This window comes from Morus notabilis, unplaced genomic scaffold (assembly GCF_000414095.1).
Source record: "Morus notabilis unplaced genomic scaffold, ASM41409v2 Scaffold2386, whole genome shotgun sequence".
Classification (NCBI taxonomy): domain Eukaryota; kingdom Viridiplantae; phylum Streptophyta; class Magnoliopsida; order Rosales; family Moraceae; genus Morus; species Morus notabilis.
The window spans coordinates 38,913-53,960 of NW_010358728.1; the positions used below are offsets into that span (position 1 = coordinate 38,913).

A 15,048-nucleotide genomic window follows, 5' to 3' on the forward strand; every position below is an offset into this window, starting at 1 on the left:
GTCAACTTGAGAGTTTGGACGTCTATTTTGCCTCCACTATTTCCTGAACTTCAATACCACAAAGAAGAAGAAGAAGAAGAAGAAGGAGAGAGAGAGAGAGAGAGAGAGAGAGAGAGGGAGGGAGGGAAATGAGAGACTGCGAACTATGCGGATTGCGAGCGAGGATGCACTGCGAGTCGGACCAGGCGAGCTTATGCTGGGACTGTGACGAGAAGGTTCACGGCGCGAACTTCCTGGTGGCGAAGCACACTCGGAGCCTCCTCTGCCATGTGTGCCACTCTCCGACGCCATGGAAGGCCTCCGGTCCCAAGCTCACCCCGACCGTGTCCGTCTGTGAGAACTGCGTCGATTGCCATGGCAGGAGGCTCGAGCGAGGTCGCGATGAGGAAAGCCAGGGAGGAAACGACGAAGACGACGAAGAAGATGAAGACGATGAAGATGAGATCGATATGCTTAGTGTACATGATGAAGATGGAGATTCTGACGATCAGGATGAGGACGGAGAGAATCAGGTCGTTCCGTGGTCGTGTTCCTCTTCGGCTCCTCCGCCTCTGTCGGCGGCGGCGGCGGCTTCTTCGAGTACAACGAGCGAGGAGGAGGAGAGGCTTAATTCAGTGTCGAAGCGAATGCGAGAGAAAACGGATCTGGAGTCCGATGTACGCATCTTTCAATTTTGATGTAATTTTCCTTTCTAATTTTCTCGGAAGCCAAACATGGTTAACCCTAAGTTATTCAATTTTCAGGATGAAGCGACATCTTCGGGATCATTCCGGTCGGTGAAGCGGCCGAGACTGGGCGAAGACTACCGATCAGTGGCTCAGGACGATCACGGTCAAACGGAGTCAGCAAGGTCAACGGCGATCATTAGCTCGCTCCAGAGGCTCACAAAGGACGCGATCACAGACGTCCATGATGCGTCCGCCACAATCCTAGGGATTTGCAAACTCAGCAGAGATCAGAGCCGTTGATCTCTCTTAATCGGTCCCTCATTTTGCACTACCTTTTTTCTGTGTTTATCCATACCTAACCATACGGCTTTGCTTTGTTTCTTTTCTTTTCTTTTCTTTTCTTTTCTTTTCTTTTCTTTTCTTTTCTTTTCTTTTCTTTTCTTTTCTTTTCTTTTCTTTTCTTTTCTTTTCTTTTCTTTTCTTTTCTTTTCTTTTCTTTTCTTTTCTTTTTGATTAATTACATTGCTAATACAAGATTGAATTCTTCTCATCATTAAGCCTGTAAATTAGAATGTACTTTTTCCTTTATTTTTCTTTTTAGATCATGACAGTAATTCTTAATTATTATTTTTAATTGGTAATTACGTTATATTCCATTTTCAATTTTTATTTATTTATTTTTGCACATTTTTATTTCATAATAATCGTTTTCTGAATACGCGGATTGGTGGACCCCGCAGTAGCAGAATATGAATTTTGAAATGGCAAGTGTCATATGGTAGAAAAAACAGAGGAGAAACAATAGAACGTAAAAGGAAACAAAAAGACTTAATGGACAATATTTAGCGGTTGAAAACTTGTGGTTGTGAGTTTTGCCACTCGTAAAGTATGGGGTTGAATGGATATATGAAAATGAAAGTGTAGCGCCGAGTCGGCGGCAAAACCGGGGACAACTTGTGGAAAGCTAGAGTCAGACAAGTGTGAAAACCAGGACAACTTGACTGGATTGGTTCTTAGCAAAAAAAGTCAAAAATACAAAATACAAAATAAAAAACAATAATAATACAAAATAAACTTGGCTGGATTAGGTTGACCTTCAATTCCCACACGGTTTTGGTTACCATATATTTTTTATTCATTGAAGAATTTTGTTCTAAGGAATTAATAATTACCCATTTAATATGATAATTTGTTTTTAAGAGAACTGTTTTTAGTTGGTTCGGTCTGGTTAGTTTCCGATGTCTTTTTTGTTCGGTTCAATAATTTCAGTGGTTTCGGTCTGATTTTTACATCGTTTATTTTAAACACACTTTATCGATATGGTTTTGTTTTAAACCGTAAACTTGATAAAATATAAAGTTTTTTTTTTAAAAAAAAACACAATATTATTGGCACGTTATGGTAGAAAGCTCCAAATTTCGATATTTTTGTTAAGTGTCCTCAAACTATTTTTAATTTTTTCTGTTTTAATATTATTATGTTGTGAGCTATCAATAGGGAGTGTTTTCTTTTTTGGTACCTTACTATAAAAAAATTTTATTTTATTATTTGTTTAAATAGGTCATGTTGTATTGTTTTCCTGTTTGCGTCATTTGGGAAGGTAAGATTGTGATCTTATTTTCTGCTACTTATGCGAGGATAATCACGTTGGTTGTGAAATACACTTTTGGTAGAACATTGTTTTTTTTTTTTAATTAGTGGATGAGCATCCAAAGTTTTTCTATTAGTTTGTACGTAATATGTAATAGTTTAAGTGAAATTAGGTTAGATTATGTATCTATATACCCTTTCGTTGTTACTTGTTACTTGTTAATTGGAAGATTTGAACGCTTGCGCCTAACGCATTAAGATGAATTGTTGAGAGGCATAGGTTTTTTCCTTCTTGTCTGGTGATGTAAGTCATCTTCAAAGGGAACAAGTGCCCACTATTCTATTATCTCAAAAGGAAAAGAGTTTGAGAGAAGGAAAAAAAGAGGCAATCACAAAAGCTAGATAAAAAAGTGTCTTCCGCCAAAGAAAACGAAAAAATAAAAAAAAAATAAAAAAAAAATAAAAGAGAAAAAATTGTGTGGCACTTACGTTTTAGCTTTTACACCTGCATACATTAGCCGACGATCACAAATAATTAAAATTCGACGAAATTTATGGTAGGAGCTTTTTTTCTTTTACCTTATCAGTAGAAACACTTATTTTACCGTTATATTTCCTCTTTAACGGTTTTAATTTGTGACTGGAACTTTAAATTTTCAACGTAAAAACTTACAAATCAAACAATTAAAAATTTAATCCAATAATTAAATAAAAATGCCTATCATACTATAACAGGCATCTTAAAATTAACGGGATTTCTTATTCTTATTATAATGCATTTTATTTAGAGTTAAATTTAAGGAATATTTATATTTCTATACCAATGTTTTAGGTTTATTCAAAAATCTATACATTCAGTTTTTTATCTCATTAAATGTATATTTTCAAATTAGATTTAACATACAAATCTATACTTTATCTTGATTAATAATTAATTTTGACTTTTAAAATGACTAAAATATCCTTAAGAAAAGAGAAAAAACTAAAACTTTATAATATTACAAAAATTAAAAATTAAAAACACAAAAAAAAAAAAACTCATTTCAATGGTATTTTACATATTTTTCTGGTCAAGACAGTAAGTATATAGTTTATTTTTTTTCTTTTTTCATTTTTATTCAAGCGTATTTTAGGTATTATTTAGGTTAAAATTGAGGGTTGAATGTGAAAAGATATAAATTTATGTATTAAATCTAATTTTAAGTTATATATTTAATAAGATGAAAAACCGAAGGTATAGTTTTTAAATAAATTTAAAATATAAGGTATAAAAAGATAAATATACTTAAATTTAATTTAGAATACATAAAAAGCACAAAATATGCAAAAGGATAAACATATTACAGTTCTAACGGTTTAATGAAGAATGGAAAATAACAGGAAAAAAGAAAAAAAGAAAAAAAAAAGAAAAAACTATGCCTATAATACAAGGGTGGATCATTTTTAGAAAATTCTTTTCGTATTATATAAGATTGTAGGGTCGACTCGGGTATATGACCCAAGGCAGAGAACCAAGATTTGCTTCATTCTGGCAAAGTCAACTTCTTTGAGTCATAAAAAGTCAGTTGCACGTGCTTTGCTTCAATCTTCATTTGGGATAAATCGAATAAGAAGACGTTTGGTTAGATGATTTAAATCATGTAATTCGAATCATTTTCAATTTATGTATATTTTTTATGAGAAAAAATATTATAACGAACTACGAATCATGATTCGAATCAAGGAACGAATCCCTCTATTAAACATCTTCTAAACTAATTCCAAAGGATATATAGGCATAAGCTACGGTCCGCTTGGCGGACCGGTTCTTCCACACGTGGCGTAAGAGGAGATGAGGAACAAATTTTGATGCGCCAACTTGCAGGTTAGAACTTGGACCTCAACTAAGCGCCAGCCAAGTAGAACCGACTACTACCGGTGGCTGGGCCACTGTTTAGGTGGCAATTATGTAATTAAGGAGGTATATCATTGTTGAAGGCCACATTTCATGGGCAGAAAAATAATTTAAAAATCCTCAAAAATTCAAGATTTTTTGTCGCTGAACGGCAAGATAACATGTAAGCATCGTAGAGTAACATTTTGATATGTACAAAGTAACATGTTAATGAACAGTGTATCAAACGTGGTGTTATTAGTTAGGACAAATTGCACGTTTAAGCCCAATTTATAAGCTACCTTCCAAAATTGCCCCCAAACTTAATTCTTTAACATCTGTTCACATGAATTTGTGAACTCCTGTAAATTCCCCCCTTTTTGTTAAGTTTTCAACGGAAAATAACATTTGGCGTGATTTTAAAGTTAGAGGTTGAGTGTTGAACGTGCAATTATAAAGGTACTCTTGAGAATTTTATTTTGAACATCCCACCAAAGCATTCAAAATAATTCTTAAACTCCTATAAAGTTGGAATAACATGTAGCAGATAAACCTCACATAAAAACATTCTGTCTTTACCTCTATGCCATTGTCGTTGGTACTAGTATTCTCACTTTAAGCATTGCATTGCTTAATTTTGGACAATTAACTTCTCAAAATTGCTTTTTCCCTTCAATTAATACAGCAACAAAGTTGCACTTCTATGATAGAAGCTATGGGGGATGAGTTTGGGCGTGTGTTTGGAATTGGTTCTAAAATGATTCTGTTTTTTATATGAAACTGGAAATGAAAACGTTTTTAATCTCAGACAGAAATCGTTTCTGAAAATGCGTTTGGTAGTTTTATTAAGATACTGTTTTTAGTATAAGAAAAAACTGAAATTCCGTTTGGTTATACAATTTTTATTTTTAATTTAAGAGCACTTAGTTAATTCATTTAAGCCCACACCTACTTGCCAAAAGAAAATGGCATCAACCCAAAACTGAAAATGAAAAACGACTTAAATTCATTTTATGTTTTTATGTCATTTTACACTAACCAAAAACCGTTTTTATTTTCATTTTTTCACCTTTTTTCCTCCAAACACATTTTCCTCCTCAATCTCTGTTTTTTTTGTCTAGAAAAACGTAAAAAATGAAAACAAAACTGATACTAAACACGCTAGTTTTTCAACACTGATTAGATTAGAAAAGAAAAAAAGAAAACAACTACCCTTACCAAACAAAGGATTACTTTACTTAATTTTGAGGAATTTACTTCTCGAAATTGCTTTTTTCCCTTCAATTGGTGGAACATCAGAGTTCCACTTCTTTGATAGAAGCTATCGGGGATGAGTTTGGGCGTCTTTGCTTAGCATGTTGTCAATTTTTGTGTGGAGGTTAGCTAGTTTTTCGACACTAAGTAGATAAGGAAAAAAAGACGAAAACAAGTGTCCTTACTAAATGAATGTATTATGTTAAAAAGTTGACGGGTTGTTTTTTTTCCTGAAATTAAATTTTGGTGGATAACTAGGTCTCGATGCTTGTGGTTATGATGTAGGTCAATATCATCGTATTGCTAACACAAAAGTAATGATGAAAAAATAACGCATGCGCATCAATTAATTAAGTTAAAATCGAGAGCACGAAACTATTATCTGTAATTGTATTTGAATAATGTATAGCTAAAAAATAATTTTTATTAATCGTTAGTGAGACCAAATCGTTTGTAACCTCTGTTAGCGTAATTATGATTAGACTGAAATATAAAGGAGAAACCGTAACCCATGCAACGCGGTAAAGTCAAATTTGTGGATGAAAAGTGAGACTAAACCCTAACATAATGAAAATTGTTGTAGATGAGAAAGAAGTAAAAGCATACAAGGTACGGAAATAGTAATGCCATACAAGTCACAAAAATAGCATACAACGGTCTCACATTTGAATTTTTTCGGCACTTTTAGGAGACTTTTGGTCATGGATTAGAACTATTTTTTATTTACGTGTATTTTTGTGAGAGAAAATACTGTAGCGAACGATGAACCATAATTCGAATTAGAATACGAATCCCCTTACCAAACGTCACCTTAATGTGGAGGAAGCCCCAGAGAGTTGTTGTTGTTGCCAAGGTAATCTTGGAGACCAAAGTCATGGATGACAGTGTTGCACCAATTAGGCGAACCCATGCCTAAGTTACCATCTTCAGTCAAGGATCTTTACACATTATCCTGCCCCGTCAGCAAACACAGTTTAGTGGTTCCGATCTACAAATACCATACTTTACATACGGGTCAATGAATACACATGACAATAACAAAATTATAATCTCCATTCTATCGTTAGAGAAATAACATATCATTTCCAGAGGATTAATACTAGGGGTTCTTCAGTTGTATTTTTGAGTTATGGTGATTTGAGTGTAGATATTGAGTTGAATTTGAGTTATAATTTGAGTTGAAATTGTAACTTAAGTTTGTGTTTGGATGTGCACATTTGAGTTATGATTTGAATTGAGAATCTATTTGAGTTTGTGTTTTAGTATGTCAAAACTTGAATTTATATTTAGATAGTATTTTAATAAAAAACTCATTGGTGATGAAAAATTTTAATAGGGTATATGGGTGGGGTTTTATTTGTCTCTTCGTTGTGAACGCGTAGAAAAAAATTCATTTCAATCGGAATTAAAATGAAAAAGTTATGACGTTTTTAAGAATAGAAAAAATATTGTTCATTAACTTGAGTTTGAGTTTAAGAACTTGAGTTGAAAGAAAAACTTGAACTCAGATTTTAGCCTCAAACTCAAGTTAAAACTTGAGTTAAAATTCAAATTTAAACTCAAATTTTACAAACAAACATTAACTTGAAAAAAATTATAACTTGAGTTCAAATTTTTTTTAAGTTTTACTTCAAAAGAACAAGCCCTTAATCATCCCGGAATAACATGTCCATAAACCCCACCATCGTGCACAAACTAAACGACAACAGCAGTGCATTGCCCATACTACAACTGGTCTTAAGCTTAATTAACAGATGCATAGTTCCTACAATAGTTGGAATGTTAATAATATATGTACAAATTTCATCATTCCACGCCCATTATAAATATACTAAAAGAGAGTGGGGCTTTACTGTTCATACAGGCACAATTTACTGTTTCTTCTACAATAAAGTTACCCATTTTCTCGGCCAGGGTTTTATTCTCGGCCGCAAGCTCTTCTTCCTTGGGCTGCTACACGTCTCGCTCATGTCGAGCGTTCAGTCGTTCTCTCAGGTCTTCCCTGCGTACGGACGAAGATTCTACTGGGACCGCATCCCTCCTTCTCATGTTCTCCTGCAGTCGAGGGGGTATCCCTTGGCCATTTTCTGCTTCGACCGCGGCCCTCTCCTGGGCTCTTCTCTTGGCAACTCGTTGCCTGCTCCCCACATATCTATTCGACCTGGCTGGGCGGGGGTTGTTGGCCCCACTGTCACTGACCCCCTCGGCGTCACCACGTCAGTTACCAATTACTGGGTTCCCAACGGCGGCGTTCACCGGGTTCATCGGCGCGTCCTCTAGCGGTGGCATCGAGTCTGGCCTTTGTTCCTGTCCGGCGAGGGCTGTGGCCATCCTTTCCACAGCCACAACAAGTGTTTCTACCTTCCTTTGGAGTTGGTCAAGGTGGTCTGGGGGGTCTCCAGTGGCCTGTGGCTGCGCCCTATGGTTAGGTCGTACCCTAGCGACTTCCTGGCCACCGTTGGGTGGGTTCACCGGATTCCTCCCTCCTTGGGCCGAGGTCTGGCCTTCTTGGTTTTTCTGGGTTGTCGTCATGCTGCGGGTCTTTCTCAGAGGAGCCATAGTCACTGCGTTTTGCTGGATTCAATTTTTGGGTTTAGGCCCTCCTTCTAGTGCCAATTGTTGATGGTGGATTTTGATCAACAAGAAATTACTAACTCTCCGAGAACACTCGCACTAATCACTTGCGTATTAATCAGGAATTAATAGTGCCGAATAAGTAAATTAGACAAGTGTTTATAGTGGTTTGGCCAAAATTCTTTGCCTAATCCACTTGTGCATGCACTAATATGTTGTAGATTACAAACTCTCTGGAGTAGTATTTTTTGTGTGTCTAAAAAACGTAATGAACTTTTGTGGCTCTATTTATAGGCCTTATACATATGAGAAACCCCTTGCACTTCCCGAGAAAATCAACCTCTGTCCCTTAATTTGGGGATTTGGCTGCTGGATTTTTCTGATTATTGCTTCCCGGTCAGGTTAACCACTATTTACCCAATGCCTGATTTCCTGATTCCAACAGTGGCGGTAGGTGATACAGTGTATCTTCCCTAGGACTGATAGCGGATTTGACCGGGCTAACAAACACAATTCCAATTAAACTCACTTTTTTAACTCCAATCTTGAATTTGGAGTTATTGAAAAGAACGCAATTTTTATGGAGATTCTGACGATCAGGATGAGGACGGAGAGAATCAGGTCGTTCCGTGGTCGTGTTCCTCTTCGGCTCCCCCGCCCCTGTCGGCGGCGGCGGCGGCTTCTTCGAGTACAACGAGCGAGGAGGAGGAGAGGCTTAATTCAGTGTCGAAGCGAATGCGAGAGAAAACGGATCTGGAGTCCGATGTACGCATCTTTCAATTTTGATGTAATTTTCCTTTCTAATTTTCTCGGAAGCCAAACATGGTTAACCCTAAGTTATTCAATTTTCAGGATGAAGCGACATCTTCGGGATCATTCCGGTCGGTGAAGCGGCCGAGACTGGGCGAAGACTACCGATCAGTGGCTCAGGACGATCACGGTCAAACGGAGTCAGCAAGGTCAACGGCGATCATTAGCTCGCTCCAGAGGCTCACAAAGGACGCGATCACAGACGTCCATGATGCGTCCGCCACAATCCTAGGGATTTGCAAACTCAGCAGAGATCAGAGCCGTTGATCTCTCTTAATCGGTCCCTCATTTTGCACTACCTTTTTTCTGTGTTTATCCATACCTAACCATACGGCTTTGCTTTGTTTCTTTTCTTTTCTTTTCTTTTCTTTTCTTTTTGATTAATTACATTGCTAATACAAGATTGAATTCTTCTCATCATTAAGCCTGTAAATTAGAATGTACTTTTTCCTTTATTTTTCTTTTTAGATCATGACAGTAATTCTTAATTATTATTTTTAATTGGTAATTACGTTATATTCCATTTTCAATTTTTATTTATTTATTTTTGCACATTTTTATTTCATAATAATCGTTTTCTGAATACGCGGATTGGTGGACCCCGCAGTAGCAGAATATGAATTTTGAAATGGCAAGTGTCATATGGTAGAAAAAACAGAGGAGAAACAATAGAACGTAAAAGGAAACAAAAAGACTTAATGGACAATATTTAGCGGTTGAAAACTTGTGGTTGTGAGTTTTGCCACTCGTAAAGTATGGGGTTGAATGGATATATGAAAATGAAAGTGTAGCGCCGAGTCGGCGGCAAAACCGGGGACAACTTGTGGAAAGCTAGAGTCAGACAAGTGTGAAAACCAGGACAACTTGACTGGATTGGTTCTTAGCAAAAAAAGTCAAAAATACAAAATACAAAATAAAAAACAATAATAATACAAAATAAACTTGGCTGGATTAGGTTGACCTTCAATTCCCACACGGTTTTGGTTACCATATATTTTTTATTCATTGAAGAATTTTGTTCTAAGGAATTAATAATTACCCATTTAATATGATAATTTGTTTTTAAGAGAACTGTTTTTAGTTGGTTCGGTCTGGTTAGTTTCCGATGTCTTTTTTGTTCGGTTCAATAATTTCAGTGGTTTCGGTCTGATTTTTACATCGTTTATTTTAAACACACTTTATCGATATGGTTTTGTTTTAAACCGTAAACTTGATAAAATATAAAGTTTTTTTTTTAAAAAAAAACACAATATTATTGGCACGTTATGGTAGAAAGCTCCAAATTTCGATATTTTTGTTAAGTGTCCTCAAACTATTTTTAATTTTTTCTGTTTTAATATTATTATGTTGTGAGCTATCAATAGGGAGTGTTTTCTTTTTTGGTACCTTACTATAAAAAAATTTTATTTTATTATTTGTTTAAATAGGTCATGTTGTATTGTTTTCCTGTTTGCGTCATTTGGGAAGGTAAGATTGTGATCTTATTTTCTGCTACTTATGCGAGGATAATCACGTTGGTTGTGAAATACACTTTTGGTAGAACATTGTTTTTTTTTTTTAATTAGTGGATGAGCATCCAAAGTTTTTCTATTAGTTTGTACGTAATATGTAATAGTTTAAGTGAAATTAGGTTAGATTATGTATCTATATACCCTTTCGTTGTTACTTGTTACTTGTTAATTGGAAGATTTGAACGCTTGCGCCTAACGCATTAAGATGAATTGTTGAGAGGCATAGGTTTTTTCCTTCTTGTCTGGTGATGTAAGTCATCTTCAAAGGGAACAAGTGCCCACTATTCTATTATCTCAAAAGGAAAAGAGTTTGAGAGAAGGAAAAAAAGAGGCAATCACAAAAGCTAGATAAAAAAGTGTCTTCCGCCAAAGAAAACGAAAAAATAAAAAAAAAATAAAAAAAAAATAAAAGAGAAAAAATTGTGTGGCACTTACGTTTTAGCTTTTACACCTGCATACATTAGCCGACGATCACAAATAATTAAAATTCGACGAAATTTATGGTAGGAGCTTTTTTTCTTTTACCTTATCAGTAGAAACACTTATTTTACCGTTATATTTCCTCTTTAACGGTTTTAATTTGTGACTGGAACTTTAAATTTTCAACGTAAAAACTTACAAATCAAACAATTAAAAATTTAATCCAATAATTAAATAAAAATGCCTATCATACTATAACAGGCATCTTAAAATTAACGGGATTTCTTATTCTTATTATAATGCATTTTATTTAGAGTTAAATTTAAGGAATATTTATATTTCTATACCAATGTTTTAGGTTTATTCAAAAATCTATACATTCAGTTTTTTATCTCATTAAATGTATATTTTCAAATTAGATTTAACATACAAATCTATACTTTATCTTGATTAATAATTAATTTTGACTTTTAAAATGACTAAAATATCCTTAAGAAAAGAGAAAAAACTAAAACTTTATAATATTACAAAAATTAAAAATTAAAAACACAAAAAAAAAAAAACTCATTTCAATGGTATTTTACATATTTTTCTGGTCAAGACAGTAAGTATATAGTTTATTTTTTTTCTTTTTTCATTTTTATTCAAGCGTATTTTAGGTATTATTTAGGTTAAAATTGAGGGTTGAATGTGAAAAGATATAAATTTATGTATTAAATCTAATTTTAAGTTATATATTTAATAAGATGAAAAACCGAAGGTATAGTTTTTAAATAAATTTAAAATATAAGGTATAAAAAGATAAATATACTTAAATTTAATTTAGAATACATAAAAAGCACAAAATATGCAAAAGGATAAACATATTACAGTTCTAACGGTTTAATGAAGAATGGAAAATAACAGGAAAAAAGAAAAAAAGAAAAAAAAAAGAAAAAACTATGCCTATAATACAAGGGTGGATCATTTTTAGAAAATTCTTTTCGTATTATATAAGATTGTAGGGTCGACTCGGGTATATGACCCAAGGCAGAGAACCAAGATTTGCTTCATTCTGGCAAAGTCAACTTCTTTGAGTCATAAAAAGTCAGTTGCACGTGCTTTGCTTCAATCTTCATTTGGGATAAATCGAATAAGAAGACGTTTGGTTAGATGATTTAAATCATGTAATTCGAATCATTTTCAATTTATGTATATTTTTTATGAGAAAAAATATTATAACGAACTACGAATCATGATTCGAATCAAGGAACGAATCCCTCTATTAAACATCTTCTAAACTAATTCCAAAGGATATATAGGCATAAGCTACGGTCCGCTTGGCGGACCGGTTCTTCCACACGTGGCGTAAGAGGAGATGAGGAACAAATTTTGATGCGCCAACTTGCAGGTTAGAACTTGGACCTCAACTAAGCGCCAGCCAAGTAGAACCGACTACTACCGGTGGCTGGGCCACTGTTTAGGTGGCAATTATGTAATTAAGGAGGTATATCATTGTTGAAGGCCACATTTCATGGGCAGAAAAATAATTTAAAAATCCTCAAAAATTCAAGATTTTTTGTCGCTGAACGGCAAGATAACATGTAAGCATCGTAGAGTAACATTTTGATATGTACAAAGTAACATGTTAATGAACAGTGTATCAAACGTGGTGTTATTAGTTAGGACAAATTGCACGTTTAAGCCCAATTTATAAGCTACCTTCCAAAATTGCCCCCAAACTTAATTCTTTAACATCTGTTCACATGAATTTGTGAACTCCTGTAAATTCCCCCCTTTTTGTTAAGTTTTCAACGGAAAATAACATTTGGCGTGATTTTAAAGTTAGAGGTTGAGTGTTGAACGTGCAATTATAAAGGTACTCTTGAGAATTTTATTTTGAACATCCCACCAAAGCATTCAAAATAATTCTTAAACTCCTATAAAGTTGGAATAACATGTAGCAGATAAACCTCACATAAAAACATTCTGTCTTTACCTCTATGCCATTGTCGTTGGTACTAGTATTCTCACTTTAAGCATTGCATTGCTTAATTTTGGACAATTAACTTCTCAAAATTGCTTTTTCCCTTCAATTAATACAGCAACAAAGTTGCACTTCTATGATAGAAGCTATGGGGGATGAGTTTGGGCGTGTGTTTGGAATTGGTTCTAAAATGATTCTGTTTTTTATATGAAACTGGAAATGAAAACGTTTTTAATCTCAGACAGAAATCGTTTCTGAAAATGCGTTTGGTAGTTTTATTAAGATACTGTTTTTAGTATAAGAAAAAACTGAAATTCCGTTTGGTTATACAATTTTTATTTTTAATTTAAGAGCACTTAGTTAATTCATTTAAGCCCACACCTACTTGCCAAAAGAAAATGGCATCAACCCAAAACTGAAAATGAAAAACGACTTAAATTCATTTTATGTTTTTATGTCATTTTACACTAACCAAAAACCGTTTTTATTTTCATTTTTTCACCTTTTTTCCTCCAAACACATTTTCCTCCTCAATCTCTGTTTTTTTTGTCTAGAAAAACGTAAAAAATGAAAACAAAACTGATACTAAACACGCTAGTTTTTCAACACTGATTAGATTAGAAAAGAAAAAAAGAAAACAACTACCCTTACCAAACAAAGGATTACTTTACTTAATTTTGAGGAATTTACTTCTCGAAATTGCTTTTTTCCCTTCAATTGGTGGAACATCAGAGTTCCACTTCTTTGATAGAAGCTATCGGGGATGAGTTTGGGCGTCTTTGCTTAGCATGTTGTCAATTTTTGTGTGGAGGTTAGCTAGTTTTTCGACACTAAGTAGATAAGGAAAAAAAGACGAAAACAAGTGTCCTTACTAAATGAATGTATTATGTTAAAAAGTTGACGGGTTGTTTTTTTTCCTGAAATTAAATTTTGGTGGATAACTAGGTCTCGATGCTTGTGGTTATGATGTAGGTCAATATCATCGTATTGCTAACACAAAAGTAATGATGAAAAAATAACGCATGCGCATCAATTAATTAAGTTAAAATCGAGAGCACGAAACTATTATCTGTAATTGTATTTGAATAATGTATAGCTAAAAAATAATTTTTATTAATCGTTAGTGAGACCAAATCGTTTGTAACCTCTGTTAGCGTAATTATGATTAGACTGAAATATAAAGGAGAAACCGTAACCCATGCAACGCGGTAAAGTCAAATTTGTGGATGAAAAGTGAGACTAAACCCTAACATAATGAAAATTGTTGTAGATGAGAAAGAAGTAAAAGCATACAAGGTACGGAAATAGTAATGCCATACAAGTCACAAAAATAGCATACAACGGTCTCACATTTGAATTTTTTCGGCACTTTTAGGAGACTTTTGGTCATGGATTAGAACTATTTTTTATTTACGTGTATTTTTGTGAGAGAAAATACTGTAGCGAACGATGAACCATAATTCGAATTAGAATACGAATCCCCTTACCAAACGTCACCTTAATGTGGAGGAAGCCCCAGAGAGTTGTTGTTGTTGCCAAGGTAATCTTGGAGACCAAAGTCATGGATGACAGTGTTGCACCAATTAGGCGAACCCATGCCTAAGTTACCATCTTCAGTCAAGGATCTTTACACATTATCCTGCCCCGTCAGCAAACACAGTTTAGTGGTTCCGATCTACAAATACCATACTTTACATACGGGTCAATGAATACACATGACAATAACAAAATTATAATCTCCATTCTATCGTTAGAGAAATAACATATCATTTCCAGAGGATTAATACTAGGGGTTCTTCAGTTGTATTTTTGAGTTATGGTGATTTGAGTGTAGATATTGAGTTGAATTTGAGTTATAATTTGAGTTGAAATTGTAACTTAAGTTTGTGTTTGGATGTGCACATTTGAGTTATGATTTGAATTGAGAATCTATTTGAGTTTGTGTTTTAGTATGTCAAAACTTGAATTTATATTTAGATAGTATTTTAATAAAAAACTCATTGGTGATGAAAAATTTTAATAGGGTATATGGGTGGGGTTTTATTTGTCTCTTCGTTGTGAACGCGTAGAAAAAAATTCATTTCAATCGGAATTAAAATGAAAAAGTTATGACGTTTTTAAGAATAGAAAAAATATTGTTCATTAACTTGAGTTTGAGTTTAAGAACTTGAGTTGAAAGAAAAACTTGAACTCAGATTTTAGCCTCAAACTCAAGTTAAAACTTGAGTTAAAATTCAAATTTAAACTCAAATTTTACAAACAAACATTAACTTGAAAAAAATTATAACTTGAGTTCAAATTTTTTTTAAGTTTTACTTCAAAAGAACAAGCCCTTAATCATCCCGGAATAACATGTCCATAAACCCCACCATCGTGCACAAA

General features: G+C 34.1%; 1 protein-coding gene across 2 annotated transcripts; it reads left to right on the plus strand.

Annotated features, from left to right (window-relative positions):
• On the plus strand, positions 1-9,241 carry LOC21385865 (zinc finger protein CONSTANS-LIKE 9). 2 transcript variants are annotated; one of them, XM_024162424.1, is made up of 3 exons: positions 1-523; positions 8,592-8,724; positions 8,812-9,241. In XM_024162424.1, the coding sequence occupies exons 1-3, from the start codon at positions 129-131 to the stop codon at positions 9,034-9,036; spliced, it is 753 nt and encodes a 250-aa protein (XP_024018192.1). In that variant the 5' UTR covers positions 1-128; the 3' UTR covers positions 9,037-9,241. The 2 variants fall into 2 exon arrangements, with proteins under 2 accessions (XP_024018192.1, XP_010091460.1); XM_010093158.2 differs by lacking the exons at positions 8,592-8,724; positions 8,812-9,241 and adding an exon at positions 744-1,073 and having other exon boundaries at positions 1-656.
• The last annotated feature ends 5,807 nt before the right edge of the window (positions 9,242-15,048 follow it).

What these genes read in the sequence shown, in the direction of transcription:
- LOC21385865 (XM_024162424.1), top strand. Translation starts at nt 129, where the DNA reads ATGAGAGACTGCGAACTATGCGGATTGCGAGCGAGGATGCACTGCGAG. An exon ending in GAGAATCAGGTCGTTCCGTG is followed by an intron (nt 524 to 8,591) that starts GTCGTGTTCCTC and finishes GGTCGTTCCGTG; the next exon opens with GTCGTGTTCCTCTTCGGCTC. An exon ending in AAACGGATCTGGAGTCCGAT is followed by an intron (nt 8,725 to 8,811) that starts GTACGCATCTTT and finishes TTCAATTTTCAG; the next exon opens with GATGAAGCGACATCTTCGGG.